The sequence below is a fragment of the Odocoileus virginianus genome, chromosome 7, assembly GCF_023699985.2.
Source record: "Odocoileus virginianus isolate 20LAN1187 ecotype Illinois chromosome 7, Ovbor_1.2, whole genome shotgun sequence".
Classification (NCBI taxonomy): Eukaryota; Metazoa; Chordata; class Mammalia; order Artiodactyla; family Cervidae; genus Odocoileus; species Odocoileus virginianus.
Genome location: NC_069680.1, coordinates 26120425 through 26137045, shown reverse-complemented (window position 1 = coordinate 26137045; position 16621 = coordinate 26120425). Strand labels below are relative to the sequence as shown.

The 16621-nt window shown below is 57.4% G+C and overlaps 1 protein-coding gene across 3 annotated transcripts in view; it reads left to right on the top strand.

Annotated features, from left to right (window-relative positions):
• Positions 1-16621, top strand: part of FAM53B (family with sequence similarity 53 member B) — a 126340-nt gene that overhangs the window by 63127 nt on the left and 46592 nt on the right. For all 3 annotated transcript variants that reach the window (XM_070470383.1, XM_070470382.1, XM_070470384.1), the window contains one exon: positions 7448-8226. In XM_070470383.1, coding sequence (XP_070326484.1) covers positions 7448-8226 — 779 coding nt within the window. The remainder of the gene's footprint in view (positions 1-7447; positions 8227-16621) is intronic.

Genomic DNA, 16621 nt, shown 5'->3' with positions numbered 1-16621 from the left:
TAACACAGCCCCAGCCCCCAGGGCAGGGGAAGGGAGGCTGGTGTCAGCACTAGCAGACAGGTGTGAAATCCGAGAATGAGTCAGCCTGCCCGATCCCACTGAGGCCTGCTCGCTCGGCCCCGGGCGGCTGCAAGAACCTTCCGTATCTTGGGGTCTGTGCTTCAGGTGTCTAACCTCGTCTAGAAACCACATTTTGTTGTGGTTATGTCACCGTAGAGTGGCCTCCAAACACGGCATGAAGATATCCCAGGCTGTCCTGTGAACATAATATGAAGGCTTGTAGTCCACTAAGAATCCGGGCCCCCTGGGAATTTCCCTCCCAAGTTTAAGGGCAGAAATGGAAACAAGAACATTTGAGGTCACATGCTATTTGTGTTCCTCTGGGTGTTTTCTTTCTCTGAGCTAGGAGAGCTGTGCACGCAGCAGCCTCTGCCCTCCCCAGTCAAGGGCTTCCCAGACCAAAGCCTGGGAGTGTGTGTGTGCGTTGAAGGGTTGCGGGGGGCGGGCAGATCTGAGCTCCTATCCCCCAGGTGTGGCCATCAACTACTTCTGTGCTTCCCAGAAACTTCAGGCTCAGTCGTGGAGCCTCAGCTTGGGAAGGTCCCTTGGAGGTCAGCTGATCAAGTCTGTCTGTGAGGGAGCTAGATGGCTTGTGTGATTTGTGTGTTTGCGTGGTTGGCCCCCACCCTCCGTAGAAAAAGCCCCGGGTGTGTGTATCCTGCACACACACCCACACACTCACTCCCGTATATAAACCTCAAGCTTGTGAAGATTGGCCCAGCGGGGAGATGGAGAAAGCTGAGCTGCCCCTGAAGATTGCTGGGGCCACCGAGAGCTTAAGCGGCCGGGGCCCCTGTCCTCGGCCCATACCGTGTCCGCTGGGGGCTTGGTGCTTGGACCATCCCTAAGAAGCCGCAGGCCACAGCGCGTCTCGGCGGGGTGGGGGGCCCTCCCACTAGTCCCGTCACGTGAACGGTCAGCCTCTCAGGCCTTTCCCACTGGCTCTCCATCCAGAACACCCTGTGCAACTCGGGATCCCCACACCCGTCCTGTGAAAAGGGGACCTCAAGGTACTCTTAAGGACAAAGTCATCCTTCTCCATAATTCTGCCTTCTCTTGTTGCCCCAAACAAAGCCAGTGTTCAGTGATGTTCTGAACACAGGCTTGTAGAGACCGGCATGGTCCACCCTGCAGAAGCTTCCTGGTGTGGCTGGATGGTCTGACTGGGCCTCCATGGCGATGTTTGAAAGACACCCAGGCCCCTGTGCAGCCTGCAGTCTCAAAGAGTGGTTCTCAACCCCTTCACATGAAAATAACCCGAGGAGTTTATTAAAAGGCAGGTTCCTGCCCCGAGAGGTTCTGTGTATCACAGCGGGGACTGGGCCTGGGAATCTGCATTTTAACATGCCCAGCAGATACCCCTCTGCTGCTCCCGAAACCCCTCTTTGAGAACACCCAGGTCCCCGTTCCAGACACACCCCATGCGGGAGGGCTGGGGCTCCACTTCCCGAGCTGCCTCCAGTGTGGTCGTGGTCACACTGCTGTCTCGCGAGCCTGTCCTGTCCTCGCGGGCCCTGTGCGAGCCGACGGTTCCATTCTCAGGGGAGCTGTGTGCAGAGGTTACAATCAGTCCCCTCATTCTATAGATGAAGAAACCGAGACTCGGAGAGGTGAAGTCACCTGCAGATCTGAGGCTCGAACCCAGGTCCACAGCCTTCCCACCACACCAAGTCCTCCAGCTCAGCGGACTCCCCGTGGCCACGGCCACCGTCACTGTTGAAAGAGTTACAGTTGTTTGTGCAGAGACGGTGTTGAATGGAGGGGCGGGGGCGTCCGGTGTCCTCTCCTTGGAGCCTTCCCGAGGCCTTCTGTACAACGTGACAGCGTGCCCAGCGCTCAGGGCGGTTTGCCATTAAAAATTAGCTTCTATTCCTGTTTCTTTTGTTTGGTGACCTGACCCAGCAAATCGCCTTCTGTTCCCTGAGCAAAGGGGGAAAACACATGGGCTAAACATAGCCTTGATTGTTTTTACTTTTCTTTATGTTGTACTTCTTGAAGTGATAAAGATAGAAACAATTAAAATATTATCTGCGCCGCAGACAGAACAAGTAGCCACCTGGCTGGTGTTGACGCACAGAAGCAAGAGCTCAGACTTGGGCAGGGCTTTGTCTTTTCAAAGCGCCATGGCCGCTGCCGGGCCAGCCAGCGTCCCGGTCAGTTCCATGCACGACCATCCCTGGCCCCAGTGGGGTGGGGAATTCATGGCACAGCCCAGGTCGGACCTGCTCGGCCAAGGGACAGTTGGTTCCCTGTGCCAGGGACAAGGGATAAGCGAGACCAAGTGAGCACCCACGGTGTACCGTGTAGCGTTTATCTGCCCTGTATCACCCTTCCCTCCCTCCGCACCACACCAGCTGAGGTCTGCTGTGTGCCAAGCCCTGTGCTGGGCGCGGGAACGTCAGGCGGGGACCGCCCTCTGGAACTTGTAGCTCAGCAGATGAAACAGACACGTAAACAGATAACTGAGGTTCAGTTGCCGCGAGACCCGTGACTGAAAGTTTAGGCAAGGCGATGCGGGTGCCCATAGGCTTGTGTGGGAAGGGGTGGACTGCAGAGGAGGCAATGTTTGAGTTGGCTCTACCATGGGGAGTAAGAGGCTGGTGGGAGGATACAGGCAGGAGAATAACATCCTGGGTCTCCTCCCTCCTTGGAGGAGGAGCTGCAGATCCATGGTGGTCACGTGGCACCCACATTTCACCAGTGGACTGATCTGAGAACTGATTCTGTAAATCCTCCCTACAAGAGACATTTTATGTGTTAAGGTCCTATAGAGGCTTACTGTTTAAAACAGGAGTAGTGCCTGTGGGGGGCGGGGTGGTAGGAACGTGTTTGAATTAACCACCCAACGCCAGTTCCCACTGGGGATTTGAGAGTTAAATTCAAAACAAATCATATGGGGGACTTCCCTGGTGGTCCAGTGGTTAGGAGTCTGCCTTCCAATGCAGGGGACACGGGTTCGATCCCTGGTCAGGGAACTACGATCCCACATGCCGCGGGGCAGCTGAGCCCCATGCACCACGATTGCTGAGCCTGCACACCTCAGTGAAGACCCAGCACAGCCAAAGATAAATAACAAAACAGCGACAACCACAAAAATCATGTGCATACCCCTCTGTACATAGACGTTAGTTGCGCTCATTCCTGCAATCATTCTATTCAGTTCAGTTCAGTCGCTCAGTCCTGTCCGGCTCTGCAACCCCATGGACCGCAGCACGCCAGGCCTCCCTGTCCATCACCAACTCCCGGAGTCCACCCAAACCCATGTCCATTGAGTTGGTGATGCCATCCAACCATCTCATCCTCTGTTGTCCCCTTTTCCTCCTGCCTTCAGTCTTTCCCAGCATCAGGGTCTTTTCAAATGAGTCAGCTCTTCACATCAAGTGGCCAAAATATTGGAGTTTCAACGCTTCAACATCAGTCCTTCCAATGAACACCCAGGACAGATCTTTAAGCTGTAGTTTTATTGGCTCTTCAGGGCTGTGGACATGAAACCAGGAGGAGTGGGCCTCAAGGGCTGTTTGAGGGATTTTCAAGGAATGCCTTGGTCTCCCTGATTCCTGTCTGACTTGTGCCGTGATGGGAGGTTTGGCGCCTGCAGTGCGGGCCTCCTGGGGAGAACACACGCAGGCGGAGCCTGGACGCCAGGCTGGGGTGTTTGCCACGGGAAGCCGCTGCAGGGGATGGACCGTGAACACGTGTGGGCCTCAGAGAGCTCTCCGGAGAGAGAGAGAGAGGAGATGGGACTGGACTCGGGAGGCCCCGGGGTCCAGGAAGCAGCGAGATCACAGGCGGTCCCTGCAGAGCCGAGGGCCCCGATGGGCGAGAGAGACCGGCTGTCCACGCCTAGCTGGCTCCTCTGCCTTCCCCTTCTCTCGTGGTTTCCCAGAGATGGGAAATTTCAGGCTGGTGAAGTGAAAGGGGAGCAGAACGTGGTGTCTTCTGAGGACAGAATCCCTCTCCTTGACTTCCCGGGTCTCCCAGGGCCTGTGTGAGAGACCGTCTCTTGTGGGCTCCTGGCTCCTCAAGTTGAGGCCATGGTGGCGCCATCTTGGAGTCCTCACCACCCTTGGTCGGCTCCTCGGTTCCCTCCTTAGCCGGCCACTGGCCCGCCTGGCACCTCGCTGCCTTGTCCCGAAAGAGAAGTCCGTGGCAAGCATTGTTCGGTGAGGACTTCCTGAAAGACTGAAGGAACGAACCCAAAGGAGGATGGGGGTCCTAGGCCCCGGCCCTCCACGTATTTGTCCTCACAGAAAATGTAGAAACTCCAAGAAACGAAAAGGAGAAAAATCAACCAGCTCTCTGCCAATTGACTGTGAACGTGTTGGCATGTTTTCCTTTTCATCTTCCCGTATAACGTATGTGTTTTACTAAAGAGGAGTCATGCTATCTCTATGGTTTTATGTCCTCTTTCTTTATGTTTAGTATTACATCATTAACATTTCCCCACATCATTAATATTCTTTGAAACCTCTTTTTTCACGTTCCATGTTATTCCTTGATGCTTTATTTAACCATCCCTCTCCCCCATAAGACCTTTTTAGTTGTGTTTATCATTTTGCTATCACTCATGTAATTTTGCGGAGAAGGCAATGGCACCCCACTCCAGTACTCTTGCCTGGAAAATCCCATGGACGGAGGAGCCTGATAGTCTGCAGTCCCTGGGGTTGCGAAAAGTCGGACACGACTGAGCGACTTCACTTTCACTTTTCACTTTCATGCATTGGAGAAGGAAATGGCAGCCCACTCCAGTGCTCTTGCCTGAAGAATCCCAGGGACGGGGGAGCCTGGTGGGCTGCCGTCTATGGGGTCGCACAGAGTTGGACACGACTGAAGCGACTTAGCAGCAGCAGCAGCGTGTCATTTTGAAGAACATCATCATAGAAATCGCCACTCTTTTTTGGAGGAAAAGTTTTCTTCTTCTCAATCAGGGATGATCATGACTCAGTCAATGTTTGTACTTTTTTTTAAAATTTTACTACTAGTTTACTGAACTTTAAACTGTTGATAAATGCCAAATTGAACTTTTTTTAAAAGAATGGTGACTACTTGAGGAATAGTGTATAATGAAGACCTATTTTGAACAATGCATGCATGCTAAGTTGCTTCAGTTGTGTCCGACTCTTTGCGACCCTGTGATCTACAGCCCTCCAGACTCCTTTGTCCAAGGAATTCTCTAGGCAAGAATACTGGAGTGGGTTGCCATTTCCTTCTCCAGGGGATCTTTCTGACCCAGGGATCGAACCTATTTCTCTTTATGTCTCCTGCATTGTCATGCGGTTCTTTACCACTAGCACCACCTGGGAAGCCCATTTGGAACAAAGTAAATGCTATTTGCAAAAAGGTAAATTTTGGTAATGCTCTGTCAACTTGGTTTAAAGTAACATGTATCGAGACTGGTCATGCACCAGGGTCCAGGCAGACTTCAGAGGTGAGATGAATTGGACAGTTAGCATCGGTCCTGCTTTGTTCCCAGTTGGTCTGACTAGGCAGGTCTCTCTCCTGCATCTCTAACTTCTAAGCACCATGGCCCCTCCCACACATGGGAATAGCCTCTGGACAACTTATGCATGTCCCCTGCCCTGGGTCCCAGCCCCTCAGGCTCTGAGTCCTGTGGCTGCATAAGGGGTTCTCAAGGAAAGAGCACACACTGAACCCCTTTGGCTTTTCCCCGGCTCGTGACGCTTCCCCAACAAGCAGCTGCTGGTCGTGACATTCAACGTGGGCTCAGTCCCTGCCTCGGGTGCGTCTCTCGGGCCCTTTGAGGAGACGGTCCTCCAGTCCTTGCCGCACTCCTGTAGGTGATGTCACAGTTTCCTGAGCGGTGGCTGATCTTGCACGACTGGTAGACTCCTTGAGGGCAGGGCCGAGGTGGGATTCCCTGCGGGTGCCTCAGTGCCACTGTGCAGTGAAGAGGGCAGAGGGCTTTGGGTCGGGCCAGCCTGAGTGTGCATCTCTTCACCTGTTAGCTGTGGCTTTGGGGCCACTTACCCCCCCTCCCCAAGCCTGGGTGCCCCCAACTGGGCAGCGATGGTAGCCATCGCTGGTTACACCCACCACCCACCACCCACGGGGTTTGCACAGTAGTTGATTGCAGTGCTGAGAATCGGCGTGCGTGAAATACCTGCTGACTGTCATTTCAGGTTTTACTTCTTCTACCGATTGACTGACTCAAACCATACTTTTCTCTGTGTTCACCTTTGCAGAGTTTATGAAGATGTGGAGATTAGAGAAAAACAGAAACATGTTAACACGTTGATTCCCAGCAGCACAGCATATTTCTTAACTCTGCTTTTGTATTGTTAGCCTGAATACGAGAACTATGTCAGATTTGTCTTCGAGCTCCTCAAATTCTCAGCACAGGGCCTGATTCCATAGTTCCTAGCAGGGTTGGCTTGTTTGTCCATGTGTTCTAGGAGAGACCCAACACGTAGGTTTAAATTGTACACTTAGGTCTCTCTGCACCCCAAAACTTGCTTCTATGGACTTTAGCAACCTTGTCCTGGATTTTAGCAAGTGAACACTGGCAGAGTCCTCAGTGATTGGCAGCTGTTGTTGTGGTTGGCTGTGGGGCATTTTGGTGGAGGGGATGTAAATCAATAAATATCCCGTTTCTATCGTCTGCCTTGATTTTAAAGATGGAGCTCACGTCAACTAACCTGGCAGTACCTCCAGCCACCAGCCACTCTGGGGGTCCCAACAGCCTCAGCTTTGGTCATGGTCTTCCCCCAGGCCTTCGAGTCCCAGCCCCGGAGCAGAGAACCCTGGGACGGGACGTAGCAGGCAACGTTATCCCTGCTCTGCTGCTGGCCAGGGCAGGGGCCGGGCAAGTTGGTTTCCCTTCTAGACGATGAGAGGCCTTTGGGGCGAACAGTAGTGCTTCAGGCTGTCCTGGGAGCCTAGGGCTTCCCTGGCTCAGTGGTAAAAAATCCGCCTGCAATGCAGGAGCCGCAGGAGACGTGGGTTCGATCCCTGGGTTGGGAAGACCCCCTGAAGGAGGGCATGGCGACGCTCCTCTGTATCCTTGCCTGGAGAATCCCAGGGACAGAGGAGCCTGGCAGGCTACGGGTCCATGGGGCGGCAAAGAGTCGGCCGCCGACTGAAGTGACTTAGCGCGGGAGGCAGTGCGATATGTTGGAAAGAAAAGCATGTCAGGAATCCTGGGGCTGCCCCGCTTTTGACTCAGCACCTCGGGACTCATGTCCGTCCCTCTGAGCCTAAGCTTCTCATCTGTAAAGCGAGGCCGGACTGGATGGCTTTTTTAAGGGCCTATCTCTACCTCCTGTTTAAAACAGGTTCTCGGTGAGGTGAGAGAGGACCGGTGCAAAGGCCCTTCTCAAAGCCCCGTTTCTCTCTCTCTCTCTTTTTTTTTTTGTCATTTCCGAACCAGAAAATGACAGATGGCGAGACCTGGACAGGAAGTGCCCCCTTCAGATTGAACAGCCGAGCGCCAGCATCTGGGAGTGCCTGCCGGACAAGTGCCAGGACAGCGCCCTGTGGCACCGGGAGGCGGCCACCGCCTGCGCAGTCACCAACCTGATCAAAGACCTCAGCCTCAGCGACCACAACGGGCACCCGTCCGCGCCCCCCAGCAAGCGCCAGTGCCGGTCACTGTCCTTCTCGGACGAGATGGCCAGCTGCCGGACGTCGTGGAGGCCCCTGGGGTCCAAAGTCTGGACGCCGGTGGAGAAGAGGCGCTGCTACAGCGGGGGCAGCGTGCAGCGCTATTCCAACGGGTTCAGCACGATGCAGCGGAGCTCCAGCTTCAGCCTCCCGTCCCGCGCCAACGCGCTCTCCTCGCCCTACGACCCGGCGGGACTTCACCCACGGCCTGGTGGCCCGCCTGGCCCGGGGGCGCCAGGCCCGGCTACCTGCGGACAGGCGGGCGACCTCTGGGGCCCCGCGGCGAGCCCCGTGGGCGGCGGCCGGCTGGACATGCAGCGCTCCCTGTCCTGCTCGCATGAGCAGTTCTCCTTCGCGGAATACTGCCCGCCCTCAGCCAGCAGCACCCCAGCCTCGACGCCGGAGCCAGCCAGGCGCTCGGGGGGGCTGGCCCGCAGCCGCTCCCAGCCCTGCGTCCTTAATGACAAGAAGGTGGGCATCAAGCGGCGGCGCCCCGAGGAGGCGCAGGAGCAGAGGCCCTCCCTGGACCTTGCCAAGATGGCACAGGTAAGAGCTCCCCTCCCCATGCACCCGCCCCGGGGAGGCACTGCAGAAGCCGCCAGGGGCGTCTCGGAGCCTCCTCGGCTCCCGGTCCAGCCCGGGCAAGGGCAGGGTGCCCGCGTTGAAGAGGGCCAGAAAGCGGGTTCATTCGCTTGTTCTTAAAATCTGATGCGATGAAAGATGAAATCAAACCTCCCTTTTAAAGCCATCTTCATGTCACAGCAGAAATGCTCTCTCCCGGCGCTAGCAGTGCTAGTGGTGCAGGAGCAGAGAGCTGGGAAGAGGCAGGCGCAGGCTCACAGACGCTGGGGGTACTCCTGGCCCTCCTGGCCCTTCTCAGGGGCCTCCCCCAGGAGCCCCCGTCCCCACAGCTGCCGTAGGAACTGCCCGCACAGGCAGGGGTTGAGTGTCACTCGGATCATGCTGATCCCGAGGTCAGGGCCGTGAGTGACGGTTTCAGAGGACGAGAGAACAGGGGAGGCACGCACTCTTGTGACTGAGCTGCCGAAAGCATGTGTCCAGCCAGAACTGGCGATCGTCCTCGCTGTCCCTGTAGGTGCGGCCTCTGGCCACGCATCCTGTCGCTTGTGCGTCATCCTCTGTGTCTCAGAGCCCTGGCCACCCTCATGCTTGGTCTTGGGTGTTGGTTTGAGTGAGTGAACTTGGAGTTAATACGCCATCGTCAGAACAGTCTCCAAGCCTGAGAGCTGCCTGCGTCGGTCCTCACTGGGGAGTCCCAAGGGTTAGAGTGTGAGGGTGAGGCCCAGGAGCAGGGCTGGCCCCTCAAGGACAGATGCGTACGGTGAGTTCTGTGTCCAGGGGGTGCTCAGAGCCACGGTCGGAGCCTCATCTTTTCTAGTCTTATTATGTGAGCATCAGTTGTGGCTGGGCTTGAGGGAATGGAGACCAGCTTGGTGGTGAGAGGTTGGCCTTGCTCGTGAGCATGTGGCCACGTCCAGACGGGCAGGCTTGACGTGTCCACACCTTTCCAGGCGGGCCTCACTGCCTTCCTTCAGTGGCCAGCGCTGCCTTTTCACCAGGCCTCCTTTCAGCTGAGAATGAAAAATACAGCTTCTGCTGATGGCGTTTCCTCCTCTCTCCCTTAGTCCTCCGTCCCAACCTACAGATCCCCACCCCCCGCAAAAAAGAAGAGAGGCAGGTATCTCTGATCCAGAGCCCCCACCTGGCCCCCGGGTCCAGTCTTTCTGGCCACCTTTGTCTGAGAGCCCAGGCCCTGGCTCTGGATCAGCGGGCAGTGCCCCCCTTTCTCTGTGCCCATGAGGATCGCTTGGGGAAGACCCGAGGGGAGGACCCGGCGGGACCCCTGCCCCAGCCCTCCCATCGCCATTTCCCTTCCTCCCTATCGCCGCTCCAGGTGTGTCCGAGCTGATCAGCGGTCTAACACGTTTGTTCAGGTTGGACAGGCAAGTGGAATTTTCCTTCCTGGAGAAACGTAAATAGGTAAAAATGCTGGAAAGGTGACAGATTTGGGCAAAGAAAACTTCTGAAGAAAATCCAGAGCCATGAGTTCTGGGTGCGATAAAACAGCTTCAGTTAAAATTTTTAATGCTGAGCTTATTTTATTAGCTAATAAGCTAGATAGGTAATAAAAACAATATACACGTATTATTATATTTTACTGGCCACAACTTGGAATAACACCACGGGCATCGTTGGAGACATTTCCCGCCCTCACTTGGGTAAAACCGTTTAAAAATACATTGCTCAGTTGGGCTGTGCCCAGATGTATAGATTGCTTCATTGGCTCCAGGCAGGCCTCCAAGATCCTGAGGAGGCTGCCCTCTGTCCTCCTGTCTTTCCCCAGCCAAGGCCTGGGGAGGGCAGAGTCCGGGGAGAGCAGAGAAGGGGCCCCTGGGAGGCATGTGGGCCTAAGGGCTGCGGCCAGAGGCCTGGAGACTGCTGGGCCCGAGCCGCCCCCCGCCAAGCCCCTGGACCCAGCCGGCCCTCTTCCCATGGGGCGGCGCCTGCTGTGACTCCCCGACCAGATGATTCGTGGCCCTGGAAAATGGGCTTTGCTCCTCCGGGAGCCTCAAAAAGCCAGGCCCAGCCTCAGACAGCCACCTCTGTGCATCTGAAGAGCCTTGGATGCAGTCTGGAGCCTGTAGGACCCAGTGTCCTGTACCCTGGGGGCCTTCCTGCCCCCAGACCCTGTCCTCCGCGTGGGCTTCCCCACACCAGTAGCCCCCGGGGTGTGAGCAGGTCTGCGCGGTGGTGGGGAGGGCGTCCTGTGCCAAGGGTCGGCATGTCCTGCTGTCGTTCCCTCCACTGGACCTCAGACCCTCTTGTGGGCCTTTGGATCTTGGCTTGTACGTTCGTCTGCCTGGCGGGAGGGATTCCAGGTGAGCACCGTCCTCCAGGAGCCCCTATGTATGTGGGCTCTGGGCCCAGGAGCCTGAGAGACTCGGTCTACAGGTGCAAAGCGAATGCGCTTCGGTCGGAATCTCTGGGATGACGGGCAGCTCTGAGAAGCCATGGCCCCCCCAGCAGCACTGACCGGGGCTGGGACTTCCCCAGGGGTCTGTGTGTAAGCCCCCAGGGGCACCCCGGAGCCTCTCCAGGCTGCTGGTGGAAAAAGGACCAGGGAGAGACCCCGAGAGAGGCAGGCGGGTGGAGAGACCAAACGCTCTGAGGTCCCGGGCTGCCTTGTGCCCACAGGGAGCCAGGGAGCTGTTGGGTGGGCCCCACTCTGAGGGGCAGGCTCTCAGCTGGAAGCCTAGGGCGTGAGGGTAGGTGTGATCTCGGGCCAGGACCCTCCCAGGCCCCCCTGGAAACAGGCCCTTCTGGAGTGTGATGTTCACCTTTAGGTCCTCACTGGGGTGGGGGTTGGGGGGGCGGACAGTGACAAATCAGACAGTGTCACAGATGGGACAGGAGGCTGGCGGCCCCGGGAAAAGCGCTTCACATTTCTGTATAGCAAATAAATACCATGCTGACCCCCCACCATCAACGTAGGACTGCTGGGAGGGACAGGAAATCACCTGTGTGCGCATGTGTGTGTGTGTGTGTATGTGTGTTGAGTAGATGTGTCCGCGTATATGTTTGTGTGTAGTTTATGCATGGAGGTCTGTGTATAAAGGTCTGTGTGTTTCTGATTATCTGTTGACACACGTGTGTGTCTCCATCTACACGTCCATCACCTGTGCTCCGGCACCCCCCCGCCCCGGGGAGCTAACGGATGCTGACCACCGTCATGGGGGTCCCAGGGCTTGCTCTGGGCATCTCCAGGGGCAGAAACCGGCCCCGAGGGTGATGTCCTGCAGACTCCCCTCTTCATTCTTCCATCTCGTTCCTTCTGTTTTCACCCCCACCTTCCGTCCTGGCCACTCCCCTCTTCTTGTCGGTTCCTCTTCTTGCCTCATCCTCGGCTTCTGGAAATGGGAAGGAGGCCTGGCCTGCAGCTGCGCTCCGCCTGCAGTGACTCCGCGAGGGGGGCCAGGGGTCGTGAGATGGGGGCGGAGTCCGAATCTCCACCTGCCCGAGGAGGCGGGTAGTCGTGAGCATCCTCGTCTCACCTCTGTCACCCGTGGAACCAGGGTGCAGGGGACTGCGGGAGCCCGCCAGGCGCCCTGCCCGCCCAGCCGGGGTCCGGGCACAGCCATCCAGCTGTTGGCAACGGTGGCTTGGCTCCCACAGCGGTGGGGGCCGGTGGGGGGTGCAGGGGGGTTAGCAATTGCTTTCAGACTGTCTTTGCTGCTCCTTTTTTAAAAATTCTGAATATAATTTTTTTCACTCTTTATTTTGCATTGGAGTCTCACTGATTAACAGCGCTGTGCTCATCTCCTGCGCACGGCAAGGTGACTCACCCATACATATCCACGTGTCTCTGCTGCTTAAAACCTACATGTCCCGCTCTTGGGCAGGGGAGCTGGTCCCGAGTGGGGGAGGGTGACTGCGGGGAGGAGGCCCTGGGGGGAGGATGACGCAAGGACCTGGCCCCGACAGGCCCTCGCTCCCTGGAACTGCAATTGCAGCTCGGTCCACAGAGCAAGACGCTCGGAAGCGGCCCAAGGGTCAGTCCTGCCTTGTCCGAGCCAGGTCTGACCCTTTCCTTGACCTCCCTGAGCTGCTTTACCTACCACCCCCTTCCGCCCGGTGTTTTATATGAAGCCTCAGCCTCCCTTTTGCAAAATGGCAGCGTGTGCCAAGGAGGGCAGGGCCCAGCCTGAACACATGAGTTGTTTATTAGCGGGACTTTCGCTGACATGATTCTTAGCTCTTTTTGAAACCTAGTTTGACCGCCCAGCATTGGTTGACTCCCAGCAAGCCCTGGGCTTCACGTGGCCACTCAGACCTGGACCACGTACGCAAGCGTGCTTAGTCGCTTCCGTCGTGTCCGACTCTCTGCGACCCCACTGACCGTGGCCTGCCAGGCTCCTCTGTCCATGGGATTCTCCAGGCAAGAATCTGGGAGCGGGGTTGCCTTTTAAAAGCAACAGTTAAAGATTACCCGCTGAACGCCGTGCCCTGGGTGGGTCTGCCGTGTTTTTTAAGTCCAAGCTGGTCATCTTGAAAGAACAACAAATTATATTTCTCACAGTGCCTCCGACAGAAGGGAGACGCTTGTGAGGAGGGGTCTGGGGGTTGGAACAGAGCTTTGATTGATCGCAGCTGCCCACACACTGCGGCCCCACACCTCCCAGCGCAGGCCTCTGAACAGGCAGCAACTGTTGTGTTAGCAGATGTTGGAGGGGCCTGTGAAAGCTGGCCAGGGGGCAGTTTGGGGTAAGAAAGAAGCCTGAGTTGGAAGCTATGCTGAGAGCCGTGGCCCACAGACGGGTCCAGGAGGGGCGGGTCGGCCAGGGCCACGTGGGCTCTGGCGGGGGAGGGCTTGATGCGGGAAGTCGCTGGAAGGGTCATCTCAGAGGTGCGTCGATAGCTCGTGCCACTCTGCCGGCAGGGTCCCTGGGCGAGGCGGCTCCTGGCTGGCCCCCTGCCTGTCCTCTGTGTGCGGCAGGACCGCCTTCCCCGAGGGGTGGCCCTCACCCCACCAGCCGCACTCCTTTCTTGCTCGGGCCGCCTGGCAGCTGCAGGCCAGCTGTGCTTTCTCTTGGCAGGGTCCCTGGGCCCAGGCCTGGTTGTCCAGGCCTTTGCGGCCCTCTGTCCCCTTCTGCCAGGGTTGGCCACCTCCCCGGCTCCAGCTTCCTGCCACATTGCACCCTCAGCACCCTTCCCGACAGCCTGGGGAACCCTGCGGATGGCAGGCAGAGGGATTCAGAGGTGGGTCACCCTCTGCAACGCGGAACGCGAACAGGTGCGAAGATCTTAGGGGAACAGTCATGGGAAGCCCTGGGATTCCAACTGAGATGAAATAAACGCTAAATAAGAGTTAAGGCCTGGGAATTCCCTGGCAGTCCAGTGGTTAGGATTTGGTGCTTTCTCTGCCATGGCCTAGGTTCAATCCCTGGCCAGGGAGCTAAGATCCTGTCAGCCGCATGGCATGGCCAATTTTTTTTTTTTTTAAGCCAAGCCAAAAGGCACTGTGGATACATGGGAATGGTTGCTTCTGATGAGGGAACAGCCTGGGTCTGAACAGAGGAAGAGGGTCCTTGAGACCTGGGCCGTCAGAGCCATGGATGCCCAGGGTGGCAGCCCCTTCTGTGCCCAGGACGGGCATCACCAGCCCCGCAGGCAGTCCGTCTGGTTGAACTCACAGGCTGTCTAGAATCTTCCCCCGCAGCAGTCTTCGCAGCCACTGCTAGTTGGTACGCCACCTCTGCCCTTGTCCACCCCTCGCTTGAGAGTCAGGGAAGAGTTGATGAGTTGCCCAAGGCCGCGTGGCGCTCTGGAGGAGGCTGGGAAGGCCGGGTTCGGGGCTCTTCCTGTGCGGCCATCCACCCCCGCGTGCCCTTCTCAGGTGGCGCACGCTCGCGGGACTCAGAGGGCATGGAGGTGAAGCGATGAGCTCTGGGGTCAGGGGGGGCTCGGCTCCCCATTCTGCCCCTTGTTTGAGCTCTTGGTGCCCTTGGGCGGGTCACCTCCGTAAGCCTCCGTTTTGGTTTCTGGAAAGCGTGGGAATGACCGTTTCCCACGGGTCTGGACGGGACTCTGGTGGTGTGGGTCCAGCCAGGGCGATGCTGTAACAGCGGAGCCTCTCCCCACGGCCTGCCTCCTGGCTCCAGCCGTGAGCCAGGCTCGTCACCCCTGGCACAGGGGTGCTGTGACCCCGCGGCCTGGAGCAGGGTGAGGCCAGGGCAGGCGACCAGTTTCAGCTCTCTCTAGTCCTTCTTTTCTCTCCGTAACACTGCAGTCCTTCTTTTCTCTCTGAAAATACCCAAAAGGGGTTCTCAGAATTTGAGGAAACCCCTTGGATCCCTCCTGTGTCCCCAGGCACAGCCACCAGGTTGCATAAGCAATCTGCTTAAGGTCACTCGGATCAGGGCCGAGTGTTGACACAATGGCTTTGATCTCCCAGGGAAAAGAAAAATAGAAGGAGTTCAACTGGGGACATGCCAGGGAGGCAGCTTCTAATGCCACTTGGTGATTTTCCATGCTTTAATCAAGAGCCTCGCCGAGCCGAAGGGTGTTTGAGGCGACAAAGCTCTGGGGGGTTCTCAGGAGTTGGGGGGCCCCTGCTGCATAAGCTAGGGGCCCAGATGAGCCAGATGCACTCAGGGTGCCCTCGACTCGCCAGGCCCTACTCTGGTGCCAAGCACAGAGGCGGCCGCCCCGCCCTCAGGAGGTCAGAGCCTGTGGGCAGGTAGAAAGCACATCCAAGGACATCTCCCCATCCTGCTCCGTGAGAAACGTCTGGACAGCGTCTCATATGTAGTGCTGGGCGTTTCCCAGGCAAGTCCTTGTGCACGGTTGTTCTGCGTCCTTGCTCAGTGGTCCGAGTCCTGTGTCGGGCAGCAGGGTGAAAGACCAGAAGCCCAGCGTGGCGGTCGGCGCCCTGTCCAGGTTAACTGCGTGTGCGGGGCTGTCTCTGGGGGCATTTAAAGGGGCTAGGCTTCTTGCGTGTTCTCTCAGCGCCTTGGAATCATGTGAGCAGGACCGTAAGCCATGAGGCGGTTCTTGAAGTGGGTGCACGGGGGATACTGGCGGAAGCGCGCGTGCAAAGGTTGGAGTCAGGAAGGGGCGGGGAGGAGCCCAGTGCGGCTGGAGCAGGACCAGGCGGGCAGAGGACCTGAGCACAGGGGGCCTTCTTGGTAGGTCCTCTGAAGACGCTTGTCTGTTATTCCGAGTGCAGTGGGGGGAGCCTTAGAGAGTTTTAAGCGGGGGAGTAACAGCACCCCCCCACGCTCCTGGTGGCAAGGAGCAGCGTGGACTTAAGGGTGGGGCCGGCTGTTGGCAGGCATGCCAGCGTGGACCAGCGTGGACACACTCAGCCTTGTTAGGGGCTCAGACATCCTGGAGGTGCGGCCAACAGGCCCAGTCAGGGGATTGATCTTGCGTTAGTGTCCAAGTCACCGTGATCACACACCTCACCCACTGGGCCGAGCATCCATCACCCTAATCCCCAAAGATGACGTTCTTTAAGCTGCTGTGTTCAGATTTGGCTGGCGGTAAGGCCCTGGTGTTGTCTCGCCTGGAGCCCTCACGTTGCCCGTATTTCTCCGTGATCTTCCCTCAGTAGCAGTGACGTGTAGCTGATCCCCGTGATTCACTTTGTTTCCACACATGTCCTTGGAGCCATCCCGCCTGAAACCCTTTATGCATCAGTGCTTTGCCGGCCCAGGCTCCCTCTACCATCCCCAGAAGCTCGGTTCCTACCCTTCCAGTCACCCCTGCCTCCAGCCTCCAACTCCTTTGCTGAAGTGTCCCTGCTCTTGTCCACTTGAACCTTGGTCTCCTCTCCTGGCCTCGGCTGGGAGACTCAGGGCCACAGGAGGCTGTGCCCACAGCCCTGCAGGCTCATCCCACTGGGTTGCATCACATGGGTGCCACGTTGTGTCTGTTTACCTTGGCTAGAGCAGCATCTCCGGAAAATGAGAACCTACTAATACAGCCCAGGGACCCCCTCCCAGCCTGGAAGGATGCAGGGGAAGGGGCCGCTTGACAGAAACCCGAAAGCATTTCAGCACTCCCATCCTATTCCTGCCTCCTCATCAGGGATGTTGGGGTCATGCCTCCCGGGAAGGCGTTCTACGCCCTTGGGGAGCCTGTGGGTCAGCCCCTGGGAGGGCCAGAGACCAGGAAGCATGGAGCCATGTCCCTGAGACAGACGTGATTAATGACAAGCCGATGTGCCTGCTGCCTGCCCTTGCCTTCATCCTGTACAGGCTGCTGGCTTACGTGCGGACTTGGGTCAGGTGAAGTTAGGCCCTTTGGTAACACAGTCCTCGGTTGTCCTCGAGCATGGCATCAACCTAGACTCCCTCTAACATTTTTGCGGAATCAGCTCTCCTGAATTCCTGCCCTCTTCTTGCAGCCTCAGGCCCCC